The following is a 23033-nucleotide window of genomic DNA, read 5'->3' as shown; positions in this document are numbered from 1 at the left end:
CTTTCCAGTTCCCACCCCCCATTTCTCTCTCCCACTCACTTCCTGTCATATCTCTACTGTCCTGTCAAGGAAAAATGAAAAAATGCCACAAAAACATAAATCATCGTGAAAAGATAATTTTCACTATTTGTAAAAAAGGCCAAAAAAAAACAATGTAATATATTATTATTATATTTATAGTTGCTATGTTTTCTAGATATTAAAGGATCAGTTCACTTTCATTTAAAATTTCCTGATAATTTACTCACCCCCCATGTCATCCAAGATGTTTATGTATTTATTTCTTCAGTCGAAATGAAATTACGGTTTTTGATGAAAACATTCCAGCAGGTAGTAGACGTCATGGACTCCAAACGGTTGAAGGTCAGAATCGCAAACGGAAATTACAGTTTCAGTGCAGCTTCAAATGGCTATAAACCATACCAGACGATGAATAAGGGTCTTATCTAGCGAAACAATTGGACATTTAAAAAAATAATAATTAAAAGTGTATATGCTTTATAAACACTTTTCTCTCACTTCTGCCGACTGTCAAAACCGGAAGCTGGATGATGTAGCACGTTGGCGTTGCGTGATTAGTGACGAGCACCAGGGAGAGAACAAAACAAAACGCTGTTCACGAATTTGAAGCACAAAACAAGGATTTATTAAGGAAAATGTTGGAGGATTTCGATATAAGCCAAGAGGAGACTGGTTTTCCTTTGCTAAAGTAAGGAAACGTTGTTTCCTTTTCTCCTACATTTCCCAGAGGCACACGCGTGGCCCATACGTGCTACGTCATCCGCCGGAACGGCTTCCGGTTTTGACAGTCAGCAGAAGTGAGAGAAAAGTGTTTATAAAGCATATACAATATATATATTTTTTTTAAATGTTTTTTTTGTTTTTTTTTTTTTTTTTTTTTTTCTTTTTTTTTTTTTTTTGTTTTTTTGGCTGTTTTTTTTTTTTTTTTTTTTTTTTTTTTTTTTTTTTTTTTTTTTTTTTTTTTTTTTTTGTTCATTTATATTTTTTTAAATGACCAATCGTTTCACTAGATAAGACCCTCATTCATCGTCTGGTATCATTTATAGCCATTTGAAGCTGCACTGAAACTGTAATTTTGACCTTCAATACATTTGAAGTCCACTGAAGTCCACTATATGGAGAAAAATCCTGGAATGTTTTCATCAAAAACCTTAATTTCTTTTCGACTGAAGAAAGAAATACATTAACATCTTGGATGACATGGGGGTGAGTAAAATGTCAAGAGATTTTCATTTGAAATTGAATTAATCCTTTAAAGTCTTTTTTTTTTGTGACCTTTAAATATCTTAATTTACCCAAAGACTGTAAACCTGTTTACATTTAGCCAATATTCAAATCTTATTTAGGTGTGTTAGAGATGTTGGTCAGAGTATAAAAAACACTCACTAATTTTGAATATTCACCAGATGCAATGCGTAATGAAATATGCATGCCTCCAACAACAACAACAACAAAAAAATCTCAAAACAAGACATAACATGTCGTGAAAAACACACATTGTGCCTCAGGTTCTGCACATCTTGCTGTATTTTCAACAGAAAATTCATTTTAAGGTTTATTAGCAGACTATTGTAATGAGAGTCGAACACCTTATGACCCACCAAACTGAAGCTTAAAAAAAAGGAACAGGACAACAACCCAAAACACAGACTAAGTCAACAACAGATGAATACTCCCTCACATATCTACATTACTATGTAGGAAATGCATAATGCTGCACAAATACATAAAGAATGAAGCATGGTTCAGGTAAGGCAGTAGTGCTGTTGCCACCATGTTGTGGAGACTCTGTGTGTTTCTATGCGAAAGCAAAATAACTTTATTTGACCTTTCAAAAAGTGAATACAGTTAAGAAACAGTGGTTAAAATGTATTTACAACACTGTTCCAGAACAGTGCAAACCAAATGTTTGAGTGTGTGCAGCTCATATAACAGAGGACAGTTTCCTGAACCTGAAAGAGTACAATGCAGCAGTGCACAAAGGCTGTTTGTAAAAAATGGGGCAATTTCAACTTTGCTACAGGACAATTTGGTGCTTCTGAATCAGAGACTGTAAGTATGTTTTATTATTTGCTACTGACTGTTTAAATGGCAACGTGTAGAGTAACACACGTTGTTTCCGATCTATGTGCATTCAGATTTTTTGATATGGTATGGTAAAACTGACAACATTATTATCTGTCTTTCTAATTGCTTTGGAAGCAAATGTTTGTGGTTATGGTAAAGGTCATTACATTTCCAACACAAGCTTAAGATGTTTGGCCAATAACAATGCATTGAGTCCACTGACCTATGAGAGCACACTAACTATTCAGAAGGAGAGGCTTTGTAAAAAATTATGTGTTTTAGAAAAACTGGGCAAAGAGGAGTTACAATAATGTATCAAATGTGAAAAATAATGTGTTTTTTTCAACATTAAAGCTTGCTAACATATTCTATCTCACCCGATACACAAAATAATGATCTTTGAAAATTGCATCATATGAGCCCTTAAACAAACGAAAACAGAGTGTAGCAATCAGAGTCCTGACCTCAAACCCACTGAGATGCTGTGATATCACCTTATGAGAGCAATTCACACCAGATATATCAAGAAAACCGCTAAAATTAAACCACTTTGGTGCTAAATTCCTCCAAACCATGTGCAGGTCTGATGCACAATTACAGGAAACCCTGTGTGGAGGTTATTGCTTTCAAGAGTAGCACAAAATCACTAACAGCAATTACAAATAAAACAACAAAAAAAATAAAAATAAAAATAATAATAAAATTAAATCAAGATGCATTTACTTTACATTAAATAAACATTAAAATACATTAAAAAAAATTAAAACAAGACAAAAATATCTGCCAGTAGGGTCAGAAAAATAATCTTGTTTTCCCTTTGTATTAAGTTTATTTTTCTAAACCCACTTACAGATTTTTTAAGCATAAACTCACTTCTTTCTTATACTTTTTTTTTTTTTAGAAATCAAGACTTAATATTTTATGTAATTTTGATTCTCAGGTAAACGTATCTTGATTTAAGAATTTTTATATATTGTATTTGTGCTAGAAAACAAAACAAACAAACAAACAAAAAAAAACCACTGTGTCAGTGTCCCTGTTTTTTATTTATTTGTAAATGTTATCACCCAGCTTTTTATGTGAATTAGATATAAAAGTAAGTCCAACTTTATCTGCATAAATACATTATATATGTGTGGGGCAATATGTAGCATCCTGGTCTAATCTGCTTAATGCGACTATAAGGCATGAAGATATTAAGATATAACCATTAACATCATCTTGTGTTAGAAACAATGAATATTGAAAAACAAATAAAAAACACCCTACATTTGTACTTTAATATATAACTAATTTTTGTTTGTTTCTTACCTTAAACTCCGTCTCTATGTTAGCAAGTCGTGCGAGTTCATTGCTGAGCTCTAGTGCGGTCAGTACGGGATCTTCACTGGACAGTGACAGGTAGGCGGCGCTAGCAAGCCCTTTATATGCATTCATGCGCGATCTGGAGTGACTGAACGAGTCGCGTCTCTGTTTCTCTGTGCACTCGTAGCACTTGCAGAAGTAGTCATGCGGCCGCTCGATCCTGGCGCCCTTCATCAGCAGGATGTGTACGATCTCGTACTCCTGACAGTGCGCGGCCAGAATCACCGGCGTCACATCGTGCGAAAACCGCGTCCCATCCTCGTCGTAAGCATAGAAGTCGTCGTCCCTCAGTTCCTGCTCCAGCGGGCTCAAAGTCAGTCTCAAACCACCCGCGAATGCCGGATGAGCCAAAATGGCCTCCACGATTCGCACGTAACCTTTGCTGATCGCCAAAAGAAGCGCGTCGCCAATGCGTGCCATCCCGTCCTTCTTTAGCAAGAGCTCTGTGACCTCCAGGTGCTCGTTACCGACTGCTAACTGCAGCGCGTTTTGCCCCATGTAGTCTACGCAGTTGAAGTTAAGCGTTTTGGACTCATCCAGCATTTTGCGCACAACGGGAATGTTACCGTACTCTGCTGCATCAAGGAAACGCTCCTCCTCTGCCGTGAGGCTGGTGCCACGTTCGTTGAACATGTAGGCAGGGCCTCGGATGGCCTGCCGACGGCCCTTCTCTCGCAGGGTGGTGTGCCTGCGATGCATGACCTCTGACCTGAGAGAAAACAAAATATATATATATATATATACACATAAAAATCTTTCTTGGAAAGCAATAGTTGAATAATTTCCTTTTTTCTTTGTGAACAAAAAGTATTCTCGTAGCTTCATAACATTGCAGTTGAACCACTGATGTCACATGGACTATTTTAACAATGTCCTTAATACCTTTCTAGGCCTTGAATGTGTTAGTTGCGTTGCTGTCTATGGAGGGTCAGAAAGCTCTCGCATTTCATCAAAAATATCTTAATTTGTGTTCAGAAGATGAACGAAAGTCTTATGGGTTTGGAACGACATGAGGGTGAGTAATTAATGACAGGTGTTTAATTTTTGGGTGAACTATCCCTTTAACAGAAGTAAAAGAGTATAAAAAATATTTCAGTTCATTGCTAAGGTAAAATTTCTAATTTTCATTTAAATTAAAATTAATAAAAAAAATAAAAAAAAAAAAAAAATAAAAAAAAAAAAAAAAAATACAAAAAATTAAATAATAACAAAACAATAATAATAATAACAATAATATTTAAAACAATTACTAAAACCTCAAAATATTAATAAACACTATGTTCATAATGATACTAAAATAACAATGATTTTAACATCATCAAGAAAACATCACAAACTAGCTGTAAAAGGTTGCTGCTAAATACTGTAGCTTAAATGAGTGTGTTTAATTCAACTAGTCTAATCTGTTCTGCTCATTGCACAGCACGAGATTCAATCCATGACTGTTTGTCGATAGACTGACGGTCTAAAATGGCCAGTCACAGCTCTCCTTTTAGAAGTTGCTAAATTGGCCTTTCACACCACATGGGACTGTCTGACCTCTGATTGGCCCAATAATCAATGACATCAGAGATCAGCTTGGGGCTGCCGTGCTTTCAATGGACCTAAAATAGACAGACACGTGAGTAGGAGCAAAAGCTAAGAAATTGCCGCAATTTCAACACACACATTTCCGTTTTTATAATTTCCAGAAAAGAGTCTGTGTGATAGTTTGATTTTCCATCATAAAACACAAGAGGGTGAATATATCACACTTTAAAAATGACATGATTGCAGGATGCAAATGTGTTTGTAAAATCAGATCAATTTTAGCCCTCTTGGTCACAGTCTTGTCTAAAATTGCACACATATGCTTAAGGAGAAAATTTACTCAGAAGCAACTTTTACACTGACCAACTGCTTATACAGCATAGATACATAGATGCACTCACATGAAACATACATGTGCAGTGAGCAGATCAATATGTCATCTGGTACATGCTGTGCTGCTCTGAACATGAGCAAGATATTTCATACTGCAGCAAATCACAAGAGTCACAACCTGCTATAAAACAAAAACACTCTCATCTTTTACACACACACAAACAGCCCCAGAGAAAGAATCCAAAGTTTCTCAGCTAGACACACCAATGCAGCATATGTTGTTTAATTATTGGGGTTTGTAAAGTCAAGCATAACTATTGCTGTTGCTCATATTTATGTTTATGATGTGATCAGACCTCTAACACTAAGTATGAAAGTCCAGTGTGTGCATCATGCGATGTTGAGGAGAGTGTGCCTTTACTAATTTACCAAACATAACAGTAAAATCAAACAACCAAAAAACTAAGACTACTGGACTACTGAGAGGAAGAACACACCTAGCAACCACCCCGACCACCTTAGCAACCATTTAAGAATAATGTCCTTGGAACCACCCTGAATACTCAAGCAACCACTTACAGTAGGAATTCCCTTGCAACACCCTGGCAACCACCCTGAACAAGCTAAAATCACCTAACAATGCCCTAGCAAAACTCTAACAACCACCTAAGTGTGTCCCGTCAACAACCCTATTAGCTGCCCTGAACACCTTAGCAATCACTTAGGAATGCCCTAGCAACACCCTAACCACCAACCTACGACTGTCCCAGCAATGAATTAGTAACAGCCCTGAACACCACTAGCAATCACTTAGGGGAACAACCTAAACCACACCCTAAGAGATGTTAATATTAAAAACACCCTAAGTAACTACGTTAATGAAGTGACCCTAGCAAACCCAGCTATGTCCACAACACTTGAGAAAGAAGCCTAAGAGTGTACCCACCAATCGGACGTGAGTAGAACCCACCCAAAAACATCGCAAGCAATCAGCTTATGACAGGCAGCCTAGACTAGAATCACTCCTAACAGATACCTACGAGTTGTCACGAGAGAAGCACATGGCCTAGTAACCACCCCCAAACACACCTGCAATCACTTAGGATGCCCTAAGCAACGTACTGGGATCCACTATGCGATCCATGAGATCAAGAACACCCTGAGAAGTGCAGTATTTCGTGAATACCACCCTATCAATTGACTCAAGAACTGCCAATGAGGCAAACAACCCTAACTACGACACTTAAGAAGGACAGCACTTGCAACACTCTAACAACGCACAATGTAAGATAGCCCTCAGCAAAATCTACTCTTTAGCAACCACATGAGAATGCTAACAACCAATCACATACGAGATGTGTCCCAGCCGCAACCTAGTAACCACGTGAGAACAAAGACAATCGAACTACAGATCATCCCGTAGCACCATCCACTTAGCAATGCCTGGTGTTTGCAATCTTCAAAGCTACAGAAGAACCACTTACAGTCCGCCTTATAAAGCAAGAATTGACTGTAGTTTTACTGTTAACTAGAGCGACCTTGGTGAGTCTGTGGATGATAGATGTCAAAATGTAAAAAGTCTGGTGCACAATTGATCTGGTTTTCTGTGAAGTCTTTAATCAAACTCTGGAAAATTTATTAACGCAAATCTGAACTGCATTCCTTTTATGAGATGACAGTCAAGGATTGGACGGCGTTGGGCCAGGGAATATCCTAAAACCACACCCCTCCAAACGGTTAGATTGCTATGACTATGAGTAATGAGACACACTACGAGTGAGGAGCGCTACTAAGATAATAACCAATGCCCTCTATTACAATAATTCTCGTTCAAAGATGGAAATACGTCACTACACTGAAATAAAGAAAGCAGCAACTTCCGGTTCACGCCGAACTTTAAGATGAGTTAGCCTACCTTTAACGCGCGGCTTAGCAACCCGTTACAACTGCGAATGCCGTTTCCCATAAGCACCCTAGTAACAACCCCTGAACACATGATGGCAATCACTGAGGAATTGCCCTAGCAAATCTAAACAAACCACTCAGGGCTTGCAATAGCAACCACCCCACGAATGCCCCACAGAAACATTCAAAACAAGCTGAGAATTCTATTCGCAATGCATGGAAACTAACTAGCACTACACTAGCAATAGCGTGGCAACCACCACCATTTCTAGAGAAAGTTATTAAAAAGAATAAGAGTAGTTTTGCAGTGATGTTCAGTCAGTCAGATGGGCCAGCAGTCGCCTTATACTCTTCTCCTCAGAGACGAATAAAAGAGTGACGTGATAAAGAGAGCGGAAAGATTACACTGCACTCTGACACATCAAACACACACAAGAGCGCCTGAAAATGGAAGCCATTCAAACAGAGAGTAACTCCCCCTATCTACTACCCTGAAGGACATAACACTACAGACGCATACTGCTAAAAGTGTACCAATAACTGCCACAAAAAACACCCATATACCTCACACACACACCCTTACAGGTGCACAAACTGCATGTGTTTGCATAAAGTCTGTGTCAGATTAAATGTGACCAATATCTGCGGCACCAGCTCTACAAAACGGAGTTGCATTAAAAAAAATAGATTTGTACTTTTTCTGAGGAAAATGTAAGCATTGTTTAACTTTTATGTTGCCCGTGCAATACACGATTCATTCATTTTATAAACCAATGTTTTGTTGCTAGGGTGTTCTGGGTGGTTGCTAGGTGGTAATTTTGCTAGGGTGTTCTGGGTGGTTGCTAGGTGGTAATTTACTGACTTCAGAGCCCAACTCTAAGTCTATATGGTATTCTGGTCTCTATTAGTACCCTAATGAAAAGCTAATAATTAATTATATCAAAGGAGGAGTGAGACAGATGAAACAGAGCGGAAAGTGCGAGATAAAAGAAGTGATGACCCTTGTAAAATTTAAAGAAACAAATGCGATATAACTTAGTGGGATTATCAAATCAAAGGCTGAGATTAATTAAAGAACTGTATAACATAAAAAAAAAAAAAATAATAAACTTAAGGATTTGAAACATTAGCTTTTAAGATTAACATGAGTGACGTTTAAACAGGGAATGAATTATGAGTACATCCATATGGAGAACATATGGAGCTGATGGACACAGACACACAGAGAAGGAATAATATGCAAACTTGGTCTATCCTTTCATCCTACTGTACTGTAGATCACCTCTCATCTCTCTCTTGTACCAGCATCAGCATAGAAATTGTTTGTTTTTGCTCCTCATCGCAGCACAAAGAATGAAAGGAGCAAGGAAAGTGCGAGATAAAAGAAGTTGATGACCCTCTTTACAAATGCTTTGAAATGACAGATCTTCTGTTGGAAAGTGCGAGATAAAAGAAGTGATGACCCTCTTTACAAATGCTTTGAAATGACAGATCTTCTGTTGATATTTTAAACAGGGAGAAAAATTAAAAAAAAAAAAAAAAACCCGGAAAGGAAGCTGACCAGGGAGTAACTGTTTTTATTCCAGACAAGAACAAAACACCTATCAAGCACCCTATAGCAATCAAAAAAAAAAAAAAAAAAAAAACATAAAGTTAATCAAAACTTAACTAAATTTAAAATGAAAACTGAAATATTAAAAATAAAATGTTGAGGTGACTGATAGTATATAAGACCACAATCTAAAAATTACATTCTGAGGCAGCATGGACTAATGATCCTATTTTTATGTAGTCCATTTTGTGATAGACTGAACTAAATCTAAATTGACAGTACTGTAAGCACAAAAATACCGCACAAAATACATAAATATCTGATTATGTAGTCCATTTTGTGATAGACTGAACTATTTTTAGCAGTACCCTTCTGTAATTTTCTTCCATCATGGTTTTATTGATCAGAATTGGTTTGTAGTTGGGCATGGCTTATTCAAGCCAATCTGAAACATTATTATAAATGAGAGAGCATTTATAAAAGTAAACTGCATGATCTTCTCCTGGCAACGTTTCACATAAAATAGTGTGTGTTATGAACCTTTTTTTTTTTTTTTTTTTTTTTTTTTTTATGAGTGTCAGCAATATTTTATAACACTCTCCATGTCTGCATAAACAAAAGGGGGAAATACTTTCATTTTTACTATATAAAATTTACTATATAAAATAATAAATATAATTTATATTATTATTAATTTCTACTTTTAATTATTCATTCATTAATAATTTTAGCAGGATAAAAACTATAATTCAGTCTGCCATTGTTCTTCCAAACTCACTATTTATTAAATTACTGAATATTAATTTATTCATTTATTCATTTGATTTACTTTCATGTTGAATATAAAAGCTACATATGTAAATAGTAATTCACCCCAAAACATAAAAAAAAGAAAAAGAACACCCTCTTGTTGCTTCAAACCCATGAGTTTCTTCCTTACATAAAACACAAAATAAAATATCCTGAATGTCCACACAAATCTTTTCTATATGGAGAAAGTACATGGTGTCCAGGGACTGTCAAGCTCCAAAAATGACACAAAAAAAGCCTAAAACTTTGGTCTGTTTCTTACACAAAGCTTTTGTATTGCTTCAGGTGACATTGAATATTGCAAACAAGTCGCATAAACTACTGTAATGGTACTTTTAGGAGCATAAAAACTCAAAGTTACTGTTGGAATGTATGAGGAAAAAACAGAATACAGATTCATCAGTTTATTCTTTTGTGTTTCAAGGAAGATACTGACAGCTTCAGACGGACATAAAGGTGAGCAGATGATGACAGAATCGTCATATTTGTGTGAACCCTGAAAATGCTTTTGGAAAATACTGTAGCTCCAGCCATGTTCAAGTCAAGTCTCATCTGGAGATTGACGTGGAGATTAATGAAGATCTGATTCTGCCTGCAGTATCATTACCACTGGAGCGGATCGGATGATGACACAGACAGCTTGTCTAGAATATTTTGGCAGGTTATTATTGTTTTCACCTCAGGCTGAAGGCAGAGTCTTGAGACCAGAACCAACAAACACTTTTCTCATGCCTCTGTTTCTTTCAACTTTGCATCAGTTAAATATCACACTTTAAAAAATATCAAGCTGTCAGACATCAATATTTAAAGATTTATTGTGATGATTCGGGCCAGTTTCTCGCACCAACTCAACGGTTCTGGAGGAAATGCGGTCAGCGCATGCGCAACACACTGGAGAACGTCGATGAAGAAACTTCTGTCATAATACCTTAAAAATCAGACCACTAATTCTAACAAAATGATCAGTCAGATAATAGTTAGTCCTACTACTTTCAAATAATAAAACTTAAATTAAAAATAAAAAGCGCCACACTCACACGAAAAAACTGAGGTTCTAATGACCAAAAAACTCAAAATCAACTTATTACATTAATAACGTTAAAGAGACATTATAAATTAATATACAACAATTTATTACTATTATTATTATTATATTATAACATCTAAAATAAAAAAAAATAAAAAATAAAAATAGCCTAAAAAAAAAATAAATAAATAAATAAATAAAGACAGAATCTGGGCTATATCTAAATTCACTGTAAAAGTAAAAATAGGCTGTTCTTACACTAGGCTGCCTCTTCCGATCCTAAAAATGACTTTGGAAGTTTGGACATTGATTCGGTCGTACAAAATTTTGACTTGAATAAACCAGTTAACGGAATGATAGGTTACGTTACCACATGAAGCACATTTTTAGGGCTTCCTGACAAACATTTCAGAGTGATCCCGTTAAGAGATCTGAAGGTTGGACTCACGTGTCCGGTGGAGCGCAGCTGTACGGGGTCTCGATCAACTCCTCCGGGCTGCGCGTCTCATGGTCGGCTCTGTGTGGCGAGCGCCGCCGCTGTCCGCGGTTCTGGAGACCGTCGCGCACCGGAGACGCGGCGCAGCATCGCCCTATACGCGCCGGCGAGCGCCCGATCAAGTCCAGCGGATCGCTGGGAAACGCGTCTCTGGGTCGCGAGTCGGTGCGTGGAAGTGGCGCAGATGCCCGCCGCTTCAGGGGTCTCGGCGGCTGAGGGAGACGAGTCTGAACGGCAGGAGCTTGAGAGGAGGGCGGGGAGGGAGAGGAAGAGGAGGCACGGAGCCCCTCGCCTTCGTCAGACATCGGGAGAGCTCGTGCTCCGCATCTGGTGAAGGAAAGGGCTTCCTGAAACTGAGACGCGCAACTTCAGCAACAAGTGGGAGCAGAGTTTTAACCTCAAAACACACCCAGTGACACGCACACGCACACTCAAACACCTCAGATGAGAGCTTGAAACACTACACAGACACTATACATAGTGTGGCTTTAAACATTACAGAAACAAGTATATGCCTGATGAATATTTATCCGTCATCCGTATTAGTTTCTTTCTTCTGTGGAACACAAAAGGAGATTCAGCAAAGAATGCATGAGCTGCTCTTTTCCATTCAATTAAACTGAAAAAAAGAAGCTTTTCCTTGAAAGTCTTACTTGAAGGTCACCAGTCACTTTTATTGTATGCAAAAGAGGTAATCACATTCTGAACGTCTTCTGAAGTGTTTTGTCATTGAAATGAACTGGTTTTATTATGCTAAAATACACTCAAAAAAAATAAATAAAATTAAAATTAAATTTTGCTAAAGATGTACCATCAAACCATCCAAGATGTAGATGAGTTTGTTTCTTCATGTGAACAGATTTGGAGAAATTTCGCATTACATCACTTGCTCACCAATAGATCCTTTGCAGTGAATGGGTGCCGTCAGAATGAGAGTCCTAACAGCTGATACACACATCACAATAATCCACAAATAATCCACATGACTTCAATCCATCAGTTAACAATTTGAGAAGTGAAAAGCTGCGTGTTTGTGAGAAACAAATCCATCATTATAAAGCGTTTTAACTACCTTTGCTTCTGGCAAAAATATAAGTCCATAATCCATAATAATGCTTCCTCCAGTGATTAAGGCCATTCCCTGTTGTCCTCTCGTATCAGAATCCACCATCATATCTGTTTTGGTTTGTAAACAGTGATTGATCTGTACTTATTTCTCTCCTGATACAGACAAGACAACTTTTTCACTGGAGGAAGCATTATTATGGATTATGGACTTGTATTTTAGCTGGAAGCGACAATATGAAGTTCAATGATGGATTTATTTAGGTAGTGAAACCAGACAGAAAATCTATCCATCAAAAACAACCCTGTTTTGTATTTTCAACCACAAAACCCCACCAAGTTCAAACACTTACTCTTATAACCTAAATAAAAACTGAATGGTTAACATCTGCAATTGAGTCCAAGGACTTTAATCAGAAAGAGTGACCGTGTGGAAACATATCTAGGTGCTTTGGTTCAGAGGTGAAATGCTTCATGGTCAAACACTTTAAAGCTCAGTGAGCGCTGAACAAATAAATCAACAATGTCAGGATTATTAACCTGGAGATATCAGGGTTTGCAGAAATGCAGACCTGTGCAGTTTGGTTTAAAATGCAACACTGCAAAATTATCTTAATCTGTATTTTTGACTTGCTTTACAGCACACATATCTAAACATTCTTAAATCATGATACAATTTCTCGAGAGTCAAAATTGCTTAAGATATTACAACTTGTTTTCTGAAAAATCTAAACTAAGTGAGGGGTCAAAAAATAAACTTAATTCAAATGGAAAACAAATTGTAATCACTGGGTCCCGGGTTCTTCTTTTAAGCCACAAATGAGATTTTTCAAAAAAACAAGACTTTATATCTTATCAATGCTTCTCAAATAAATGTTTAGAAAATAAAAACTTAAACAAAAACCCCACTGGCAGATTTTATTGTTGTTGTTGTTTAAGGAAACTTGCTTAATTTTGATACATTTTCAGAAATTAAAATGCAATACCTCAAGTAACTTTGCCTCACAAGTAAATATATCTTGATTTAAGAAAGTTTAGATTTTTAGTGTAAAACACGACAGAACAATGCTGAGAAAAAAAATAAAATGCTGTGAAAATATTAGCCTACCTAAAAACCAACAACACCTAAAACCTCTTTGTTAAGTCAAATCAGCTATTGTATACTGCTTTTTGCAACAGATACTGCTTCAAAGCAGCTTCACAGAAAACAGAGCCAACAAAAAGGCTATAGTAAGTAAAAAACGTCGTTTTGAAGACAAGGATGAAACCTTGGAAAGAACCTTGGAAACACTGAATTAACAAAGCAAATGAGAAAAAGACAGAAAAACAACTGGATGCTGCTACTGTGATTAAAAGGACAAATGTAAGAATTGAAATATTCTGAGCACAGCAGAGAAGATGATTAGAGTGTTTGTGATGGTAAACAGGTACGTGTATGTGCGTGTGTTCACATGTTTTTTTTGTGTGTGTGTTTTGTCCAGGAAATCTGATCGCTTCAGGTCACTTCCTGGGTCTTCTAGGAACATCCGCAGGGATTAATTGGAGACAATCACATGCACTCACACAATCAGACGCACACAACACACAAACACACGCAAGCAGAAAGCCTGAGCTTCTCTTGACACTGAGAGCACAATCACTCGACTTCCTACTGAAATCAGGAGGCATAATGTTCCTTCTCCTCATCCGTATCACTCAGAAAATCTATTCCATACAGTTTCTCACTGCAATCAATAATTCACTCGCAGGGGAAGAGTCAATGTCAGGGGCGGAGCCTGGATTAATAGTGAACACGCCCCCTGCTCCTTTCAAAGGGCGTGTTTGCTATTGATTGACAAGCTATGATGAGTTCCACATCTCTACTGCAAAAGAAAGCCCACAGGTGTGTGTGTGTGTGTGTGTGTGTGTGTGTGTGTGTGTGTGTGTGTTTGTGTGTGTCTGTGTCTGTGTGTGTGTGTGTGTGTGTGTGTGTGTGTGTGTGTGTGTGTGTGTGTGTGTGTGTGTCAACTATCCCTTCAAGCTACATGCTATGCCACTTAGTGTGTTGCCCATCTACTGTACATTAATTTAATCTTTAGACATCCTTGACCTCTCTTTCTCTCTCTTTAACACACACACACACACACACACACACGCACACGCACGCACACACACACACAAACACACACACACACACACACACACACACACACACACGTTGGTTTTTATGGTTTATGGGAACTATCCATAGGCGTAATGGTTTTTATTCTGTACAAACCATATTTTCTATTGCCCTATCCCAACCCTAAACCTAAACCTACCCCTCACAGGAAAATTTGTGAATTTTTGGATTTTCAAAAAAACTCATTTATAATCCTTTTGAATTACGGGGACACTGAAAATGTCCTCATAAATCACCTCCTCATTGTAATACCTATGTCATAACCATGTTATTATACAAATTTGTGTCCTTATAAACCACATAAACACACACAAACACACGCACACGCACACACACACACACACACACACACACACACACACACACACACACACACACACACACACACACTGTCTGATGGCATTTGAATCCCATGTAGCAGTTTGGAGCTATTAAATTAGAGTCAGTGTAACTGTGCACATACAGACACACAAATACTCACAGACATGCAGCATATAGTAATGGACCCATTAATTTTCTCGTAAACAATTACTCACATACACATGAACACAGTTATTCAGACTGAGCCAGAAAATAATTATAATAATAATTAACATGCCTAAGGAGAGAAAAGATACTGTTTTCTTATAGGTCAATGATTTTGGAAAAGAATGTATGTTTGTATGTAGTATTTCACTGCTTGCTTATTTATTTATTAACTGCTTGCTTATGTATTCATTTTAGCTTGCTTTATTTCATTGCTTGCTTATTTATTTATATTTGCTTTAAGTTCATTGTTTAAAGCTCAGTTTCATGATAAAATTAGTGTATCATAATCTTTTTAGCAATATTTAATAACATTTTACTATACATGTTTCTTCTTATATAGACTGTAGATTGTTTTTATGGTCAAACGTATTTAAAGGAGTGTTCAAACATGTTGTACATGGTTCCAATACGTGAAATATTCATATTTTAAACTGTATATATAATAAACTGTACTTCAAGGGCAAAATACATTTCCAATATTAATATATTTTATAATGAAATGCAAAGGTGTGGAAATGTGAGTATATACCCCCCTTTGAAAGTGTTAAAACAGTAAAGTTTATTTATTTGTATACAGTGTGTATGTATATTGCCACACAATTTATTTTATCAAAATACAGTAAAAAAAAAAACAGTAATATTGTGCAATATTATTGTAATTTAAAATAAACTATTTTCTATTTGAATATATTGTAAAATATTATTTATTTCTGTGATGCAAAGCTGAAATTTCAGCATCATTACCCCAGTCTTCAGTGTCACATGATCCTCCAGAAATCATATGCTGAAGAAACATTTCTGATACATTTGAAAAAAAGATTGTGCTACTATGTTTCTGTAAAAAAGATTGTTTTTTCTTATGGTGAAAAGAAAGCTCAAAAGGAATTTTTATTTATACTGTAAAAACTGTGATCTTTTTTTTCTTATTCACAAACTGTATACATGTACTATAGGCTGTCTTGCACATACAAAGTATATGTACAGTACAGGTCAGAATGATCTGCAGTCAGCACAAAACATCCACCTCACTATATCTCTGTTAACCCAGCGCTTATTTCAGCCATCATAACAGTGTAAAGATTATGGGCTCACAGGTTCAGCACTGGAACTCAAGCAGCCCGAGAAGGTTTTCACAGCCCATCGTCTCCCAGCAGCATTCGATCATCAATCAACTACAGCCTCTACTTTTAAACACTATAGAAAGAGGAAAGAAGAGTTTGATTCCTTCCTTCCTTTGCAGTGGAAAGATGGCGTAAGAGTTTCACTGTTTCTCTATCATATTCACACTCAGGTCTGGATGAGGTCTTCTGAGGGGTTCGGCTCTGACATGTATTATGTATAATGGCTCTCTCTTTCGGACTCCTCTATTTGCCCCAAGGCCTCAACAAAGTATCCTCTCTATGAAACAGAAATTCATTTTATACAATACGTGCATGTAAGAAAAAATATTTTACTTGTTTTATAATACAAATACTTAAACCTTCTTAAATGAAGTACATTTATGTACATTTTAAGCAAAAAAAATCTGAAAATGTTCACACATAACAAACCCCAGAGTATTTCAAGGCCTTAGATGGTCCAAGCTGGTTTCCAGTCTCATATGGACTCAAGTAGTGTGAAAGTGGCCTGAAAGTGCACGGCTTCAGATGTCTAGTCTGCAGGAGCTGTCAATCAAAAGACAAGAGATATTCAGCATGTCACTCAGATCAATAAACTGTCCTCCTTTCCTGTTCACCCTCAGCTGCGGTCTGACCCCAAGATCTGCCTGTCATCTCACATTGGGGACAGAACAGTTGAAATCACATAAATACCTCAGCGTTCACAGCGTCTTTGAGCGACGGGCCGCTACTCAGGGTTAAAGATCTGTGACAGCACACAGAAACTCCTGTAGCATTTCATTTTCTCCCTGAAGTCCATTTATAACGTCAGTCAAGGTTACTTGCACAAAAAAATTCATATTTTAGTTTTTTCATAGCCATCTTTTACCCTCTTGCTGACCTTTTAGAAATACACAAGCTGTACCTTTAAGACGTGAATATGTTAATGAAGACATGGGTGTGATGTCATAATCACAGTCATTTTTGCAGTTTTACTGATAATGAAACTTATTTATTCTAAATATGTAAATAAACAAAACAACAGCACTGTGTACATGAAACATATACAGTCAAATAAGTTATGAATGGATAGGCGTAGATTGATTAAGACAGTACCAGGTCATCTATGCATTCAGAAAATTCACACACTAATAGAATTAATACAGTTATGAGTTTTTCTGAACACAGCAAGTGTCTGTTTTCTCGGATAAAGAGGCCTGCGAGGACCAAATGACCCATGACTACATCCTGGCTTTTGTGTAATTTACTGAGTTGCTCTTATTGTTCCTGCAGATGCTCGGGCGCGTTCCGGTGGGAGATGAAATGCAAATGAATGTGACAGAGTGATGGTCCTCTGAGAAAAAAGGAGGGAATGTTGTTCTGACAGCACTTTAAAAGCATTACAGACGCTTACAAAAGAGTGTAACAAAACTCACATGTAACCTTCATGGAGAATTCAATCCCAGAATGCATCACCACACTCAGTAGAAGTGTTATTTTAGTATCACTGAAATAACTGAGGTTTTTTTTTAAATTAATTTTCATTTTACATTTTTTATTTTTGTTCAGGTTTTAGTAATATTGTTGTGCGTTTTTATACTTTTTATCGAATGTCTATATAGTTTGTATTAAATTGTATTTCAGTTTTAGTTATTTTAGTACATCAACTTTTTTCAATTACATCAACAGTAATTGAAAGTGAGTCATGTTGCTTAGCTGAACTTAAAAAAGTTTTTTTTTTCTTTTTTTTAGATTTTAGTTTTAGTTTCCCATACTGATTGATTGATTGATTGATTGATTAGGACTCACCTGGCGCCGATGAAGATGGCGGCCTCCGTGACGTGCTCTGCTGTTGTTTTTGTGTTTTTGTTAGTTTGTCTTGTCTTTAGTTATATTCCTGCAATCAGTTTCACCAGAGATGAATTGCTGGACATTTGGCACCACACATCACACACTCATCGGCCTCATTCAGGATGGTGACGAGTCTGCTGACAGACAGGAGGTTAAAGAGCTGGCTGTCTGGTGCAGTCTCAACAATCTGGAGCTCAACATGCTCAAAACAGTGGAGATGATTGTGGACTTCAAGAGAAACCCCACTGCTATCCCCCACTCACCATCATGGACAGAACTGTGACTGCAGTGGAGTCATTCAGGTTCCTGGGCACCACAATCTCTTTTAGGACCTGAAGTGGGACATTTACATTGACTCCATTGTGAAAAAGGCCCAGCAGAGGTTGTACTTCCTTCGCCAGCTCAGGAAGTTCAACCTGCCACAGGAGCTGCTGAAACAGTTCTACTCTGCCATCATTAAATCCGTCCTCTGCACTTCAGTAACTTTCTGGTTCAGCTCAGCTACCAAATCTGACCTCAGAAGACTACAGAGGATAGTCCGGACTGCTGAGAGAATCATTGGTACAACCCTCCCTCTATTCAAGAACTGTACTCATCCAGAGTGAGCAAAGGGGCTGGCAAAATCACTCTGGATCCCTCACATCCAGCACACTCCCTCTTTGAACTGTTGCCATCTGGTCAACGCTACAGAGTTCTGAGCACCAGAACCAACAGAAACAGGAACAGTTTCTTCGCTCAGGCAATCCATCTCATGAACACCTGACAATAACAGTAGAATACACAACACTATTTATACACTCATACACTTATTTATCTAACACACATACTTAGTCTACACTTCAATTTGCACATAATATACCTGTACATACAAAACTATTGTAATGTACCTGCACATACAACTGTCAGTTTGTATATTGTTATTCCCTGTTTACTTGTTCTATTTTTTTTTAAATTCTTTTATTATCTGTGTTTGTTCTGTCGCTGTCATTCTGTCACACTGCGGAAGCTTCTGTCATGAAAACAAATTCCTTGTATGTGTAAACATACCTGGCAATAAAGCTCATTCTGATTCTGATTGATTGACTGACTGACTGATTCATTAATTCATGCCAAAATATATTTTAAATAAATCTTAAATTAATGAATTATTATTATTTTTTTTTTTATTGAAAATATATTTAGTTTCTGCCTTTTCAACCTTTCAATATACCAAAATATATTCCAAGTTGTAAGAAAATACATTTACAGTTTTAAGTTTTAAGTAAAATTTTGGTTTGTGGTGTATGTAAATGTATTTATAAATTATAGAATGATTTTACACTAGCATCAGTGTTTGAGATCTGACAGATTTTTTTTTTTATTTTATTTTTTTTGTTAACTGGATTGGTGAAAACTGCAGATAAACAGAAACTTCCTGGTTGGATAAGTTGAATATAAATGACTAATCAGTATGGAGTCTAACAGTATTAATAATCTCTATCATAAAGTGTCTCTTTTCAGATGAGAAGCTCCTAAACTCAGCAGCGGTTGTGTGATGTGGTGTGTGTTCGTGGAGAGATTGGATTTAGGCCTGAACCTCATGTGTGAGCGCTGATGTTATTGCTGTTCAGTCGCTGTGTGTCTGGACTCTGCTGCTGTAATTCAGTTTCATATGCTGCTTTATCTTGCTCTGAATCTTCATAGTTCTCGTCTCTTTCTCCACCATCCATCTGCTCGTTGTCCACACACAATCTGAATTACGTTTGTATTTCTGCTCTGATATACTGACCTTTGTCACGCACACAAATCAAAAATATTTGTGTAAAATATTTAAGAAATATTAGTAAAAAAAAATATGTATGCATGTATATACACACAATGTCAAACATGTACACAACACAAACACAGACAAACATCCACTTAAACACACCTAAAAATCACACACACACACACACACACACACACACACACACACACACACACACACACACACACACACACACACACACACACACACACACACACACACACACACACACTCATTATTGGTGTAGCTCTCCCTCATTCATCCATATTTCAGGGTTTGTTCAGCAGCGAGAGAGAAAATGATGGAGGGGAGAGTGTGTGACGGAGCTGTTTGCTTAAGCACTGTTTCTGTCTGTGGATGAACAGCTGAGACCAATTACCATCCAGAGGAGCCGTTCCTGAGCCTTCAGAGAGACACCCTGAGCCATCAGATCAGCTCCAGCGGAGTAAAGACACGTTCAGCAGTTCAGAGATCATTAAACAATCAGAAAATCACTGCAAATGAATGATTTCATTAATGTATTGAGCTTGAGCTGTTCAGTAGTGATGCAGGCTTATGCTTGTTTTATAATGGAAATCAGTCACACATTAGTTCTGTTCCAAATCTTAATTGTTTTGCTGTCTATAGGCAGTTCCTTTCTAATGCTGCATTCTAAATTAAATGGACACTAATAAGTGACTGATGGGAAGTGCTCTACATAGGCAGCAAACAGCAACAGGCATACAGCTTTAGCACGTGAAGCACATAGAATATCCAGTGCAGTTTGACATTAATATATTGCTTAGCTAGTGAGCATTCTGTAGTCCATTTATAATTCAACTGAAACAATTTAATCAATATGTTGCAATATTGAATGAAATGCATTCATAATTAGCATTTCTCTAGGCTTATCTGCCATCCTGATTTCTTTTAAAAAAATAGCTACCATGATTATTCATTCATTCATTCTATTTTATTTTATTTTATTTATTTATGCTTTATACAAATCACAAACCCATTGAAATATAACATGATATGAAAACTTCAGATACAAAAACCTCTTAAGTCCATCTGAGATTTTTCTTTTACATGAGCATTTTTATCACGCTCCCATGAAAATAACATTGGACTTTTTCAAAATAAGGAATTTAATAACCTTTCCATTGCCATTAAAGTAAAATTACTGAACCTAAACATAGGAGCATGATAAAATGCTCATTTAATAGAAAAAAATCTCAGAAAAATCTGTTTTGCATCTTAAGTCTTCGTAAAGTGTCAAAAATGAAGGCAAGTGATTAATATAAGTCTAATATCTGATGCGGCTGTTGTTATTGAGTCTCTTTCATTATCAGATGTGATGCCAGCGATACTTGAAACACCAACTGTTGTTTTACTCTGAAAGCTGGCAAACAGCTTGAGATCCGTATTGTGAATGTGAACCTGCCAGTGCAACCAGAAAATTAGCTATATTTACAATATTAAACAAAGTCAAAATGAACAAGAAATGTTATGAAAACAATCATACACCATAATTAGAGTCAATCCTATGAGAACGAGATCAGATTTCTCAGAGGATGCATGAGTTAGATGAATAACAGAAGGCTGTTTGTTTCTTAATTTTTTGATTATAGGGCTAAAACTATACATTTCTCCGACCTCCACAGGGAAGACTCGGTCCTGCTCAAAAACAACTTTAGAGCTTATTTGAGCCCTTATTTGAGGCAAAGTTGACTGGAAAGAAGAAAATGGATAGGAAAAGGTGCACAAGCAACAGGGATGACTGCAAGCTTGAGAATACTGTCAAGCAAAGCCAATTCAAACACTTGGAAGAGCTTCACGAGGAGTGGACTGAAGCTGGAGTCTGTGCATCAAGAGTCACCACACTCAGATGTCTTCAGGAAAAGGGCTGCCAAGCCACTTCCGAAATAGAAACAACATCAGAAGCATCTTACCTGGGCTAAAGAGAAAAAGAACTGGACTGCTGCTCAGTGGTCCAAAGTCCTCTTTTTAGATAAAAAATACATTTTACATTTTATTTGGAAATCAAGATCTGGAGTCTGGAGGAAGACTGGAAAGGCACAGAATCCAAGCTGCTTGAAGTCCAGTGTGAAGTTTCTGAAGTCTGAAGTGATGATTTGGGGTGCCGTGACATCTGCTGGTGTTGGTTCATTGTGTTTTATCAAGTCCAAAGTCAATGCAGCCCTCTACCAGGAGGATTCGGAGGACTTTATGCTTCCATCTGCTGACAGGGGCAGCTGTGGCCTAATGGTTAGAGAATTGGACTTGTAACCAGAAGGTTGCAGGTTTGAGTCTCGGTGCTGGCAGTAGTTGTCGGTGGGTGGGGAGTGAATGCACAGTGCTCTCTTCCACCCTCAATACCCATGGCTGAAGTGCCCTTGAGCAAGGCACTGAACCCCCATTTGCTCCCCGGGTGCTGGATATATAGCTGCCCACTGCACCGGGTGTGTGTTCACTTCTCACTGCTGTGTGTGTGCACTGGATGGGTTAAATGCAGACGACCAATTCCGAGTATGGGTTACCATACTTGGCAAATGTCACGACTTTCACAAGCTTTATGGAGTTGCTAATTTTCTTTTCCAGCAGGACTTTAGCACCTGCCCACAGTGCCAAAACCACTTCCAAGTGGTTTGCTGACCATGATATAACAGGGCGTGACTGGCCAGTCAACATGCCTAACCTGAACCCCATATGGAATCTATGGGATATTTTCAAGAGAAAGATGAGAAACAGTGGATCCAACAATCCAGACATGCTGAAAGCTCAATAGTGCCTCAGCAGTGCACAGTCTGATCGCTTCCATGCCAAACTTCACTGATGCTGGAATTTGTGCTTAAGAGTCCTGACCATAATTGAACATACTTTAAAGAACTTGAGCTTTTCTGTTTTGCAAATCCTTTTTTTTTTTTTTTTTTAGTGATCTAAGGAAATATTCTAATATTTTTTGAGATACTGGATTTTCGACTTTCATGAGCAGTATGCTCTAATAATCAAAATAAAAATAAATTAATAAAAAAACTGCTGGTGGTTCCAGCTAACCCATCGTTTCATCACAACTACTCTATACAGTTGGGTTCATCAACCATATCTCCTTCAAGGACAGCCAGAAACCTAGGAGTTGTGATAGATCAGCTTCAGTTAAATATTGCAGACAATATTGCTACAACAACACGGTCCTGCAGATTTGCCTTATACAACATTAGGAAGATTAGACCCTTCCTGTCAGAGCAAGCCACAAACTTCTTGTCCAAGCTCTTGTTCTCTCCAGACTGGACTATTGTAATGATCTCCTGGCAGGCCTTCCTGCATGTACTATCAAACCTCTGCAACTGATCCAGAATGCAGCAGCGAGGGTTGTCTTCAATGAGCCAAAAAACCTCACGTTACTCCTCTCCTCAGTTACACTGGCTACCAGTAGCTGCTCACATCAAATTCAAGGTAC

At 37.4% G+C, this 23033-nt stretch overlaps 1 protein-coding gene across 1 annotated transcript in view; it reads right to left on the bottom strand.

Annotated features, from left to right (window-relative positions):
* LOC109076949 (short transient receptor potential channel 7-like) overlaps positions 1–11519 on the bottom strand; it is an 80871-nt gene extending 69352 nt beyond the window's left edge. The window contains exons 1-2 of the mRNA XM_042737713.1: positions 11059–11519; positions 3400–4162 (exon numbers count right to left, since the gene is read on the bottom strand). Coding sequence (XP_042593647.1) covers positions 3400–4162; positions 11059–11411 — 1116 coding nt within the window. The 5' untranslated portion in view covers positions 11412–11519. The remainder of the gene's footprint in view (positions 1–3399; positions 4163–11058) is intronic.
* Between the last annotated feature and the right edge of the window lie 11514 nt (positions 11520–23033).

Source organism: Cyprinus carpio, chromosome B14, assembly GCF_018340385.1.
Source record: "Cyprinus carpio isolate SPL01 chromosome B14, ASM1834038v1, whole genome shotgun sequence".
NCBI lineage: Eukaryota > Metazoa > Chordata > Actinopteri > Cypriniformes > Cyprinidae > Cyprinus > Cyprinus carpio.
This window is presented reverse-complemented; position numbering and strand designations above follow the sequence as displayed.